Raw genomic sequence first — 12,214 nt, 5'->3', positions numbered from 1 at the left:
TGAGCATATCTCTTGGTTAATTTGTCCGACAGGTAGAAAAAAAAAAGTACATGAAACTAAAAAGTGCCCAAAATCAAACGAAGGTGCATACATAAACTTGCAAATACTAATAGTAGATAGATCCATGAACTAGAATTAAAAATATGTTTAAATACATTTTTTTTTTCATAATATAACGATTTTTATGTTTTTATCATTGAAAAAAAATCATTTTAATCGTTAAAAATATGTTTGTTTCTTTAAAACACTTTGAACAATAAAAAGGTATTTTAAATAGTAAAACTTTTTTTTATTAAAAATGCTTTAAGGACATAAAAAAATAAACATATCATGTAAGGATTGAAGCGATTTCTTTTTACAATAACGTAAATGAAAAAATATTAAATTTTATCAACAAAAATATATTTAAACCTTCAAAATATAAAGAATAAAAAAGATAAATGAACCAGAATTAAAGCCTTGTAATGAAAAAGGCAGAAACAAAACCACTTGTGAACTTAATTTGGTCAACAGAATGATAAAGGAGAAAGTGATATATACTTAGCCAATCATAAATAACAGACGCTCACGCTCTCTTTGTTATGTTTTTCTCTTTTCCTATACAACCTAAGACCCCACAATCTCAACGGTTCAAACCCAACGTCTCCCTCACACCACACTGTTTCATTTAACTATAACAACACTCATCCCCCTCTCTCCATTTTCCTAAGTTTTGCACTTTCTTCTCGTCTCAGCACCTCACACCCTTGTTTCTTTCTTCTCTTTCTTTCTCTCACAAAAACAAAACAAACCCCAACAACAACGCTTCTTCCATTTTTAGCCACAACCCAATCTACCAAAAACACACGTACGAGGAAACAGGCAGCAACAACGTTATTTTTTGTTTTAGTTTTTGCTCTTGCTTTGTCCACGTCCGTTACGCAAAAAGGCTCTAAATAGAGGCCAATGAGAACGGAAATGAGGTAATGATGATTTGTGAGCATTTATAAGCCATAAAACACCCTCCTTCCTTCGTTTTCGTATAACAACGATCGTTTCCCCTTCATCTTCTCTCCCTCTATTCCTCTGTTTTTACGTTCTTGTCCTTTTTATTTTTTATTTTGTTCTTTTCCTCTGTCCACGAGAAGAGTCTCGCGAGGTTGCTATGTCTCCAATCTCTCCACACGCTTCCCTGAAATGGGTTTCTGTGTTTTCACGTTCACACACACCCTCTTAAAGGTTTGAACAAACCGAGACAAAAAAAAAAAAAAAAACAAGAAGAGAAACAAATAAGCCAAAATGGCATCGTCCCAGGTTGAAATCGCTTCTTCTTCGCCGTTTGGTTGCGTTTTGAGGGACCGCAATCACCGCGAAGCATGCAGCAGGGAAAGCAGCAACGTGAAGGGCACGCATCATCATGCTACGTTCCAAAGAAACATGAAGAACTTTGTGATGGACCTTAACACGTGCATGGTAGTGTCTTCTGATTCGACAACAAATGAAAATGAAAACAACAGCAGCAGCAGCAACAACAACCAGCGGAAGGCTCCAAAAAACAGCCACCTAGAGAGGCTTCGTATCACACCAGCCAACCCCTTTATTAACAACAACAACATCAACAACAATGAAACCTCGTTGGCCTCGTTGATCAGCCCGAGACACTCGCGGCTTCTCGATCGATGGGCCACGAGACAGGGTTGCCAGATGGTGTCGAATTTGGAGAATGAGGCAGAGTTGTTGTCGATGGACGACAATGACATGCTTCCAAGGACTTCTAGTTCCTCCGAGGAGGAGGACTCATCCTCGGAGACTCAAAACCTGGGTGGTGCCTCTTCTCTTGTTCAGATATGGGAGAAGAGGCTGAACCAATCCGGTGTCTCCAAACCCAATACACCAAGGGAGAGGATTGGTTCGACCTCTTCTTCCATAAATGAGAATGCTAATGCTTTCTCTTCGGAGAATGCTAATGCTCTCACTGGGGAGGAACAATGCTTTGATGGACCCTCAGGGAACGAAGAATCTTTGTTCCCTGATTGGGAATCTAGTGATCATTCCCTTTCGCCAAGTGGCAGGTCGGAGAGGGACAGGGTCAGGGTTGCTGACATCATAAAGAAACTCACTGCTACAAACCCGAATCAGAGTCCAACACCTTCCTTTGCTGATGACAATGAACATGAAGGGTATGGTAGCAGCGTGACAGGTTCTCCTTGTAGGGAGCGTGAATGTGGTAATCAACAACAACAACAACAACATTCGGAGCAGAACCAGAGAGTTAATTGTTCCTTGCGAATTAGAGGGCGCCGGGCATACAATGATTTGCTTGCACAGATGAAGAATGACAGGCATGGGGAGCTTAACAACCTGGTAGAGCGTGGAGCAGTCTCCAAGTTCCCACAAAGAGGTCGCATTCAGGTGAAAAAATAATCAAAGGGTGGTTCTTTGTATTTTGTTATGTTATACCTTTTACTAGTTCTGATTGTAACTTGTTTTCTATTCATGAATGCAGGCATTGCTTCGACTTAAATTATTGCAACGTGGCACGGCAGCTAATGATTCGACCCGCCAGAAATCAACAGCATCTGAAGTAAACAACAGACAGCCACAGGGATCTGCAATTATGCAATTAAGGTTTGATAATTTCAAGTCAAGTGTAAACTTTCTTGTTCCTTTCGTGATTTGATTCTCTTTCAGCAGTTGAGTGAATTTCTGTGATTTAACCAATAACCACATCTATTTGATTTACCTTGCCTAAAAGAAAGTCATTGAATTTCAAGGTAGTGGGAAAATGCATTGAAGTGGATAGTTTAAATGCCTATTTATACTCTTGTCAAAAAAGAATGTCTATTTATACTCAGGGACTACCTATTTGTCTGAATTCCGAAACTGTTAAAGATTTCATTCCATAGAGTGGAATTTAGGAAGGAATGTGATGAGAGCTAAGAGCATAGATGCCAGTTGGATCAAGAATTTCCTTTTATAGCTGTTTGATTTTTCAATAATATTTCGTTCATCAAGTATATCATGCGACCACTGCTACCAAGGTGCACAAGATACTGATAGTTTGCATTTATTATATGCAGCAATTCTTATCTATAAATGTCACCAAGATTCTGCCTATTTTATGTTAGCTATTGACCCTTCAACTCATCAGTGCTTACCATTCTTGTAACTTCTACAATTTTAGGTCTTTTATAAAATGAACACAGCAAGGTACATCTTAATTAATTTTCTCCGAAAGATGTTAAATGACAACTGTTTTTATAAAATACAGGGAAAGGTTTAGCAGTGGGGCTGAACTTAGAACTGCGGTCCAGGCAGAAGTAGCTAATCCAAAAAGTCCTCAAAGGGGGACAGCAAACAAAACCACACAATTGGATAACTCTGCCACCACTGATCATCTGAGCAAAGACACAAGCAACAATAAAGGTCATGGCAATGCCAATCATGCCACAGAATCCACACAAAAGTCGGCGTCACAGACTAGAATAGATCATAACACAGAAGAAGCTCATCCAAGTTCAGATGTCAAGGTCCAAGAAACACGTCCAAGTTCAGATGTCATGACTCCACACAATGACTCACAAGAAACTACCGAGGCAAGTTCATCCACAATTGGTTCAAATCTAAATGAGATAATGGCAGATAGGGCAGAGACGAGCAACCAACAGAATGCTATGGCTAAAAGCAGTAATGATGAGACATTGGATGAGGAAGTGGAAAGTTACCAGAAGTATGCCGAAACCAGTTATGAGGAGAAAGTAGAAGAGGCAAGTAATCACAACTATGGTGATGAGATGGAGGAAGAGGTAGAGGAAATTGAACAGAATTGTTATGAAACTAATTATGACTGGATCAGTGAAATTTCTAGGCCTAGGAGCTATTGGGAAGAGCGCAGGCAAGCATGGTATAGAGAGATGCTTGAAACTGGTTCTCAAAATGAAGATATACGAAGGCTTCTTGAAAGGTATACAATTTTCTGTTAATTTCCCATAAATGTCAACTAAAAGACATTTCAATTGCATAAATGACAGGCTGAACAACCAAACAAGAAACTATTACTATTTAGATAAGAAAAGGTCAAATTTGAACATAATGACTGAGAATTGGACACTGACGCAAGAAAACCTATTTTTGTATAAACTTCATTGTTCTGAATATTAGTATATTATGCTTGCAGAAGAACAGTGTCAAGTTTCCTTTCTAGTGACTTCAGGGATAGAATGGATAGATTGATGGAATCTCATAGAGGAACACAAACACATCTAGTCAGTAGTCAAGAGCGTGAGGAAGATAGTCATGGATTGATGGCATTTTTACAAGCACGCTTGCATTCTACAATAGCTTCTCAAGATGGAAGAGATGCGAGGGAGGAAGAAGAGGAGGAGAGTAGAAATCAAAATGAGGAAGAGGAAGAAGAAGAGGAGGAGGATAATGCAGATGAGCAGGAGCAGGAGCATGAGGAGGAGAGCTTGATAAGTGGTTTGTATCATGAAGCTGGCGATTATTCTAATGGATCCTCATCATGGAGTTACAGGGACATCGAAGCTGGTTATGATTTCGATAGAGTTGTTTCTACATCCCCACAACCTTATCAATCTCAATCTTTCTATCCAGAAAGTCGGCACTCTCCATCCACCAATCATCATTCAATTGTGAGTTCGCATTTAGTATTATCTTGATATGTATATATCTGAGTACAAAGCTCCTAAATCTCTCACTAAACTCAAAAACTGCTGTGCATACAGGAAATGGAACTCATATATGATTTGAGAGGGCATATGGAGCTACTTTATAATGAGATATCTGAGCTAAGGAAATCAATAAAGGGCTGCATGGAAATGCAGATAGAATTACAACAATCCATGAAACAAGAGGTTCAAACAGGTTTGTGGCTTTGTGCTCATTTCTATACATTTTTACCTGTGTCAATGTGAGTGCCTTAGTGAAAAATTGTCAATGCATCATTTATGAAGTTCATGTTCTTCAAAAATTCCAGAACGAAGGAAAAGAGGTGTCAATTTTAACCAACTATTTCCGTGCTGGCAATGTCAACTTGAATTTCCAACAATATTAATTTTCAAATAAATTTGAAAATGTAAACACTGTTTTCAAACAAGTTTCAGGTTCTTCCACAAGTTTATTGTTTAACACAATCACAATGTTGGTTGAAATTCAATCATTCTGCAAGTTCGAAAAGAAGATTTCGCTTCATCCAAAAGGAAAATCAAACAAAATTGTCTAACACAAGTTTTCTACTTCAGTCGCTTCTAATGCAAGAAAATGCCTTCAATTGCATACCAATTACAAATTTACTTTTATTCACTTTCTGTCCTATCCTTTGTTTTTTCAACATTACCTGTGTTGTGTTGAAGCTGAATATCTCTAGAAGAATAAAGTCTCTACCATTTTTTATTTCGATTCATTACAGTTAAAAAAGAAGAAAAGAAGTCCAATAACAGGACTCCAAAGAAAGGCAACTGCTGCATTTGCTATGAGATGAAAGTTGACTCAGTTTTGTACAGGTAATTGCTTCTGAATGAAACAATGTTGCTAGAAATTATTTATTTCCAATTTCATAGAAAAGTTGCACTCATGTTATCACCAACTTTGCTACAGGTGTGGACACATGTGTACATGTCTCAAGTGTGCCAACGAGTTGCAATGGAACAGTGGAAAATGTCCTATATGTCGTGCTAAAATAGAGGATGTTGTTCGCGTATATGTTGACGGTTAGCCTGTCACAGCGGACAGAATCTCACTCCAGAGGACTATGCTTAGTCCTGAAACTTAGTAAACTGCTACAATTAACACCATACACCACAAATGACTTTCTCCTTTTTCACATATATTTTCATCAAGTATATGATTTTTTGAGGAGAAATTCGTTTGATAACATTGTACATTTGATAGTTTTAAATTTAACCTTTTTTTTCCAGTTTATATGTGTTCGGTATAACAAAGTCTCTCAGAGTCTCAGGGTTGTAATACAAGGATTTAATAAAACAAAGACCAAAGGGTTACACGCACAAATATATTTTTGGGAACATGTTGAAGTGGAATATGTTGCTTGAGGCTAAAAAAGAAAGTGATACCAACTGTAGTATTCAAGGATTTAATAAAAACAAAGAGAAACGGTTACACAAACATATTTAGGGCAACATGTTGAAGTTCAATATGTTGCATGAGGCTAAAAGAGAAAGTGACACCAACAGCAGTATTCATCATCACCAGCAAAGGGGATGAAGAACCAAAGAGCAAGAATTCAGAAGAATGTTTTAATGACCCTTTAAAGGTATTTCAATACCTATTTTCTTTTAAAAATAGAAAGTCAAAACAACATTAGCGATAGAGCCATTAGAACTATATGTAGGTCAGTGAAAAAGGTTGATTCGATTTTTTCATAAATATACTAAATGCAATCTAATAGTACATAAAATTGCAAGGACAAGAAAAACGTGAAAAAAGAAATGGATAGCTTAACTAACATCTTGTCAAATAAATTTAAACATATATGATTGCATCCCTCATTTTCATTTCTTTAATTTAGTATTTTTTTTCAGTTTTACTCCTATTAAATGCAAGTTTAGTAGAGTCTAAAATAAATAGTTGGAGAAATATTGATAAGATTTTAGTGATGATGAAAATTATGTTACTTAGAGGGTTGGCCATGGAGATCAAAAAAGCCTCTGGAATGATATTGGGTTTATTCCACCTCTTCTAAAGTCAAATATGTAAGTGTAATTGACTCTGGTAATCAAAATAATTAATGCAGCCTCAACCTCCTTTTTCAGCCGTAGTTATTCCCTTTTATTCAGGTGGACTATTCATAACATACTTTTGTATTCAGGTGAGTATTTTCATTATTCAATTTTCCTAACTCGATGGATCAAATTTATACGGAAACTACGATGCACTCAAAACAGGATACAAGCACAAATTAACACAACAGTTCCATAGACCCTTATTTGGTTAGGAATAAAGATAAATGGACATCCCATATTACTTGACATCTTTAGAAGAAAAAGAGAGCATTATACGTATTATAAGTGATAAGAAATAAGAGACGGAGAAAAAGAGAGTGATAAACAAATATTTGTGATATATAAGTATCAATATATATCATTAGATATGTTTTTTTTTAGGCTTTGACACCCCTAGTGGGTTATTTTTTTGATCGTGAGTGTTGTGTATAGAGATGTATTTGTAGAAGTAAAAGGAGATATATTATGCGAAAGGTATATTTTATAGAGGAGCTTCTTGAATGACGAAGATTAAGGTGGAAAAGTAAAATATTTTTTTGAACCGTGTGTAAGTTATTGGAAAATAAATATTGAGGGTAGGATCCTTTAAAATTAGGTAAATTCTATCGTGCTATTATTAGTTGAAGGATTTTTAATATCTTTATGAGCAAATCAATAATATAATGTCATGTGTACTAATTTTTTAATTTTTAATTTTAATATTTTATTAAATATGACTTACAAAATTAGCATATTTACATAATCATTCTTAACTCATTTGTAAAATCAAACCACAACGGTCGGATTGAAAATATTGTGAACCAATCCAGAATTTAGTTTGAATAAACCACTAAACCAAATCTTGAGAGAGAGAAAAATGATAAATAAAAAACTAAAAAATAGGTCAAAAACAAGTAAAACTTATAAAAACTAGAAAAAATAAATTCATGGCATGTCCTTGATGCATCTAGAAATAAAAAAAAAAATCTTAACAAAAGAGACAAACAAATTTCTAAAAAAAGTCTTATAATTAAGGATAGAGGAAGTAACAAGTAATACATTGCCACTTTCAAAAGCAATGCCCTATCACTTTGCTTTTGTCAATAATCACAATAGTTACATTATACAAATTGCCACATGCTTCCCTTCGCCGGAAGGAGAAAATGTGAGAAAAACTACCATTGTCACACTTCAATCATAATTTTTTTTACCGTTATATCCTGAGACATTAGTGAAAAGGGGTTGCAGTATAATTAAGGTGTAAAAACATTTAACAAAATGTGTACACCAAAAAATATGAATATTAAAAGTAAAAACATTATATAAGAAAATCCCACAAAGTGACATTAAAACATTAACGAATAAATATTGATATCCAAAATATTAAAGAAAATTAAAATACGGCATCTAATAAAATGTTTTCAAGGTAGAAAATATCATAAAAAACTATAAAATAATTTGCTCAAGTGTTATGACAGGTGCTCAAGTGACCTTTTCAATCAATTTTTTACTATTCAGGTTATGAGGCTTCAAAGCCAAATCTAAGGTGAGTCGCATTCTTGTTCCATCATTCACCTATAAACAATTTTTTTTCAATTGTTTGTTAATGGGATATAGTTGTAAAATTTAACAATAACATGAAATACTTAACTAAAATTAATATTTAAACTTACTTGTATTGTGTAACCATTTGCACTCATTTGCATCATCCAAGTTGCTACCCAAATATCATAATCATTCCTATTTTATAAAATCACCAATTTTTAACTTGTAATTTAACTAGTAATTTAACTAGTGTACATATTCAATAAACTAAATATAATAAATAAACTTATGAGCCATGTTTTTGTATGCCTCTCCCTTCAAGATGCACAATTTTATATTTGCTAATGAGCAAAATCTTTGTCGAGGAATATGAGTAGAAGGATTCATGTTGCATAAATTTTTCTATATATTGAGCCTACACAAAAATTATTTATTTCATTAACAACGGTGGTTTTATGTATTATAATAGTGGATAATATTTATCAATAGTTTAACATTGAATTCTCATTCATCCTTGTTTGATGTTGTTGAAAATGAGTCAAGGACAACAATCTCTTTATTCAGCACATCAAAAACCACCAAAAACTAATGGGAGTTATTTTCATTAACAGGGACAAATATCTATTGTGCACAAGTAAAAAAACTAGACTATCAAAATTTAAGGATAAAATAGCAAGAAAGTTTATTGACGTTACTCACCTTTGTCAAAAATTCAACTTTACCCATAAAAAAACCTTGATAATATTTTCTCATTTTTGTTGGGGGCTTAATTAAATTAAGAGCATAGTGCTATCAAGTTAGAAGACACTTTAATATTATTTTTTAAAAATAAAAAAGTAAAGTAAAAATCATGTTCAAATTAACTGAATTCAACGTTGTCAGATAAAAAATAAAATAAAACATACTAAAACATGGGTAAGCATGAACCAAAACACTTGGGTGGTTGGATTTTGATCTAACTTCATATATCATCATACAAGTCACCAGATCAAGTATCTTTAAACATTACCTATTAGTAATGTTAATAAATTAATAGGAAAAAAAAGTAGATAAATATGACTACTTGGCAAATTTCTTTTTTGGGCACCAAATCTTTTAATGTTTTCCTACTACCACCATAAAAATCTTCAAGTATAGTTATTAAAATCTCATTGTTGAAATATTGCAAATAAGTAAATTAGTTTTCAATAACAATTATGCAAGCTTTAAAAAAAATCATTGTTCACTTCAATTCATATTCAATGCAACTATCATTAGTTTTTAACTAAAAAAATTTACCTATCCATCTTATCTACATTTAATTTTCCAAAAATGCTCGATAAAATAAAAACTTCTTCTGTGGTTAGAATAATGACTTGGAGTAGGTGTAGTTCAAGCAATCCACTTAACCACCACATGTTCGGACAAAAAAATATATTTTCAAATATATATTTTAATATTTTTTTAACAATTACACTCACTATTTGTGCCAACTCTATAGCAAACCTATCATTGATAAGATACCCTGCATGAAAAGTTTTGGTTCGCAAAACCTTCGAGGGTTTCATATTTTTCTTTAAAGGTGAGAATATTTTTTTCACTTGGTTTCTTCTCAAAGCGTTTACCTTCACCACTTACATAGAGATTAAGTCGCGTCCTTGTTTGTAAGGCGTCTTGATGGTGTCCCAATAATAACAAAGCGTACTAACAATAATAATTGAAACATAAAAATGACGAAACTAATCATAGTTTGAAAGATGTTGTGCAGGAGATATGTCTTCTTCCATTTAAATCATTCTAGTGAGTTGCTCATCATGCGCAACATTTGCATCACTTATTGCAACATGTTGATCAGTTATTAGGGACGGTTGGGTTACTGATTTGTTAAAAATAGCTAAAAATTCTATTGGACAAAAACGCTTTTAGTAGTTGGATTCTACTAACACCTTTAACATGTCTTCATCATTTTTCAACTATATTATTTGATATTCAATTAAATTTTCTGAATATTTTCTATGGTCTAACTGTCGAAAGAATAATTGTCTACCACCTATGATTTGTGAATTCCATAAGGGGAAACCCCTAGAGACACAACTTGTTTGATGACATCCTTGAGTGTTTCGATAATATATCCCAAAGGAATCTCAAATCTTATTGGATTTGTTCCAGTGAAGGAATAACTCAAAAAATCACCTTGTCGTGGTATCTTTCACTTGTCGTTGTAATACAACATTGCATCATGAATAGGAGTGATGATGGATCGAAGTAGGTTGAGTATATCATCAGGTGTTCTGTTGATAGTATATAATAATTCTATTAGACCAACACACGAGTATTACTCATTGCACATTAACATTGTGCAAACCTCATTATCATTTTTCAATTACAAAGAATGAAAAAAAGATTGTTGACCTGCATCTATAGATGATTGTCAATAGTAGATTTCATGCATAAATTAGTCATTGGTTAGCCAAAGGATGTTGTGCATTCTAATCTTTAGTGTCTCGAAAGAACACTCATGTGAAACTCGCATTGGTATTGGAGTAAGACATTGAAAATAAACACCAGTTTGGTTGTGTTTGATTAATCCATTTGAAAAAATAAATGTTAATTTTGAGTTAGCAATGGTTTGAGTGCTTGTTTTTCCCAAGAATGTGATACTGTTGAGATTGAATTTCGTTTGTGAAGGTATATTGTGTGGAAGTGTGTGGTTGTATTGAAGGTGTTTATGTTATTTATAGTTCTTTGAATATTTGTCCCATTAATGTGTATTGGATTCTCATAAGGTTAGAATTGCTTTTTTGATAGAGCTTTGTATGGAATCCAATGTTGATTGAACATATTACGCGTCTACGATAATTCCTTTGGTTTATGCCAAAGAGAAAGAGGAGTGCAAAGGGTAGTTCGGTTTCAAATCGCATTTTCACTAAAATGGACGAAGAGATTGAATGGGATACCACAAAAATGTGGAATTTACTAACAACAAGATCATAACAGAAAAAATTGTCTCAACATATCTTCATTTTCAACTTTTTCTTTGGCAAATATTATTATTCATGTATTTTATTTATGATGCAATATATTCTGATATAAATAAACTATTAAACCAAAAATATTATCAATTTTTAAAAATTAAATAATATAAACAAAAAAATATATCTAATAAAATAACTTTTAAAAAAATAATATTAAAAAAAACTAAGTTGGAAAGTTGGGTTGGCCCAACCCGACTTCTTAACTTCGAAAAAAAAAAATTTAAAATATTAAAAAAACCACCAGTTGGAAAGTCGGGGATTGACCAAATTCGACTTCTCAAATAAAAAAACAAGTGTATTTCGATAATTATTTGAAAAAGTAATGTAGAATGAAAAATTTTACCGGAGAGAATGTGATATTGGTAAAAAAAAAAAAAAGAAAGAAAGAAAGATTCAATCTACAACATAGTCCTCTCAATCTAATCTATACTATCAATTTGACCCATGAAACTCACTCGATCTAGTCTTTCATTTATTTATTTATTTATTTTGCAGAGTTTAATTCCATTACCCAAATCCTAGAAAACTTTCTGGTAACACAAGGAACATGTTATGCCCAACGAAATGTCTATCCCAAAATATGCAATCATAAGAAGAGGGTGTATTGCTTCCCTCCTTGAAAGATATCACGTATTTTCAGGTTATGTTAGCTTTTTAATCCCAACATTGTATCTACAGCATGCATTGTCTTGTTAGGCATTGGAGTGATTTTATAGTTACCACATCATTGCATATGACCGAGCCAGCCAGCCAGGGCCCAGGTGCACTCCTAAGCCAACTCCTGCCATTGCAGATAAACGTTCAGATTCCAAGCCACAAGGGTTACGAGGGGACCAGTAATTTTGTTAGAGATCGGGGATTGGACCCATGAGTATTTCTACAGCCGAATGGTATGGGACTAATCTTTTGAAGAAGTAGAGTAGGAAGCTTTTTTGG

The 12,214-nt window shown here is 33.7% G+C and overlaps 1 protein-coding gene across 1 annotated transcript; it reads left to right on the top strand.

Annotated features, from left to right (window-relative positions):
- The first annotated feature begins 702 nt into the window (after positions 1-702).
- LOC100796627 (general transcriptional corepressor trfA) lies at positions 703-6,000 on the top strand. The gene is made up of 7 exons (XM_003547355.5): positions 703-2,391; positions 2,486-2,607; positions 3,251-3,943; positions 4,157-4,631; positions 4,725-4,863; positions 5,408-5,501; positions 5,596-6,000. The coding sequence occupies exons 1-7, from the start codon at positions 1,279-1,281 to the stop codon at positions 5,711-5,713; spliced, it is 2,754 nt and encodes a 917-aa protein (XP_003547403.1). The 5' UTR covers positions 703-1,278; the 3' UTR covers positions 5,714-6,000.
- The last annotated feature ends 6,214 nt before the right edge of the window (positions 6,001-12,214 follow it).

Source organism: Glycine max, chromosome 15 (assembly GCF_000004515.6).
Source record: "Glycine max cultivar Williams 82 chromosome 15, Glycine_max_v4.0, whole genome shotgun sequence".
NCBI lineage: Eukaryota > Viridiplantae > Streptophyta > Magnoliopsida > Fabales > Fabaceae > Glycine > Glycine max.
The sequence above is the reverse complement of the archived record's forward strand: the minus strand, read 5'-3'. Positions and strand labels throughout refer to the sequence as shown.

What these genes read in the sequence shown, in the direction of transcription:
- LOC100796627 (XM_003547355.5), top strand. Translation starts at nt 1,279, where the DNA reads ATGGCATCGTCCCAGGTTGAAATCGCTTCTTCTTCGCCGTTTGGTTGC. An exon ending in ATACGAAGGCTTCTTGAAAG is followed by an intron (nt 3,944 to 4,156) that starts GTATACAATTTT and finishes TTATGCTTGCAG; the next exon opens with AAGAACAGTGTCAAGTTTCC. An exon ending in CCACCAATCATCATTCAATT is followed by an intron (nt 4,632 to 4,724) that starts GTGAGTTCGCAT and finishes CTGTGCATACAG; the next exon opens with GAAATGGAACTCATATATGA.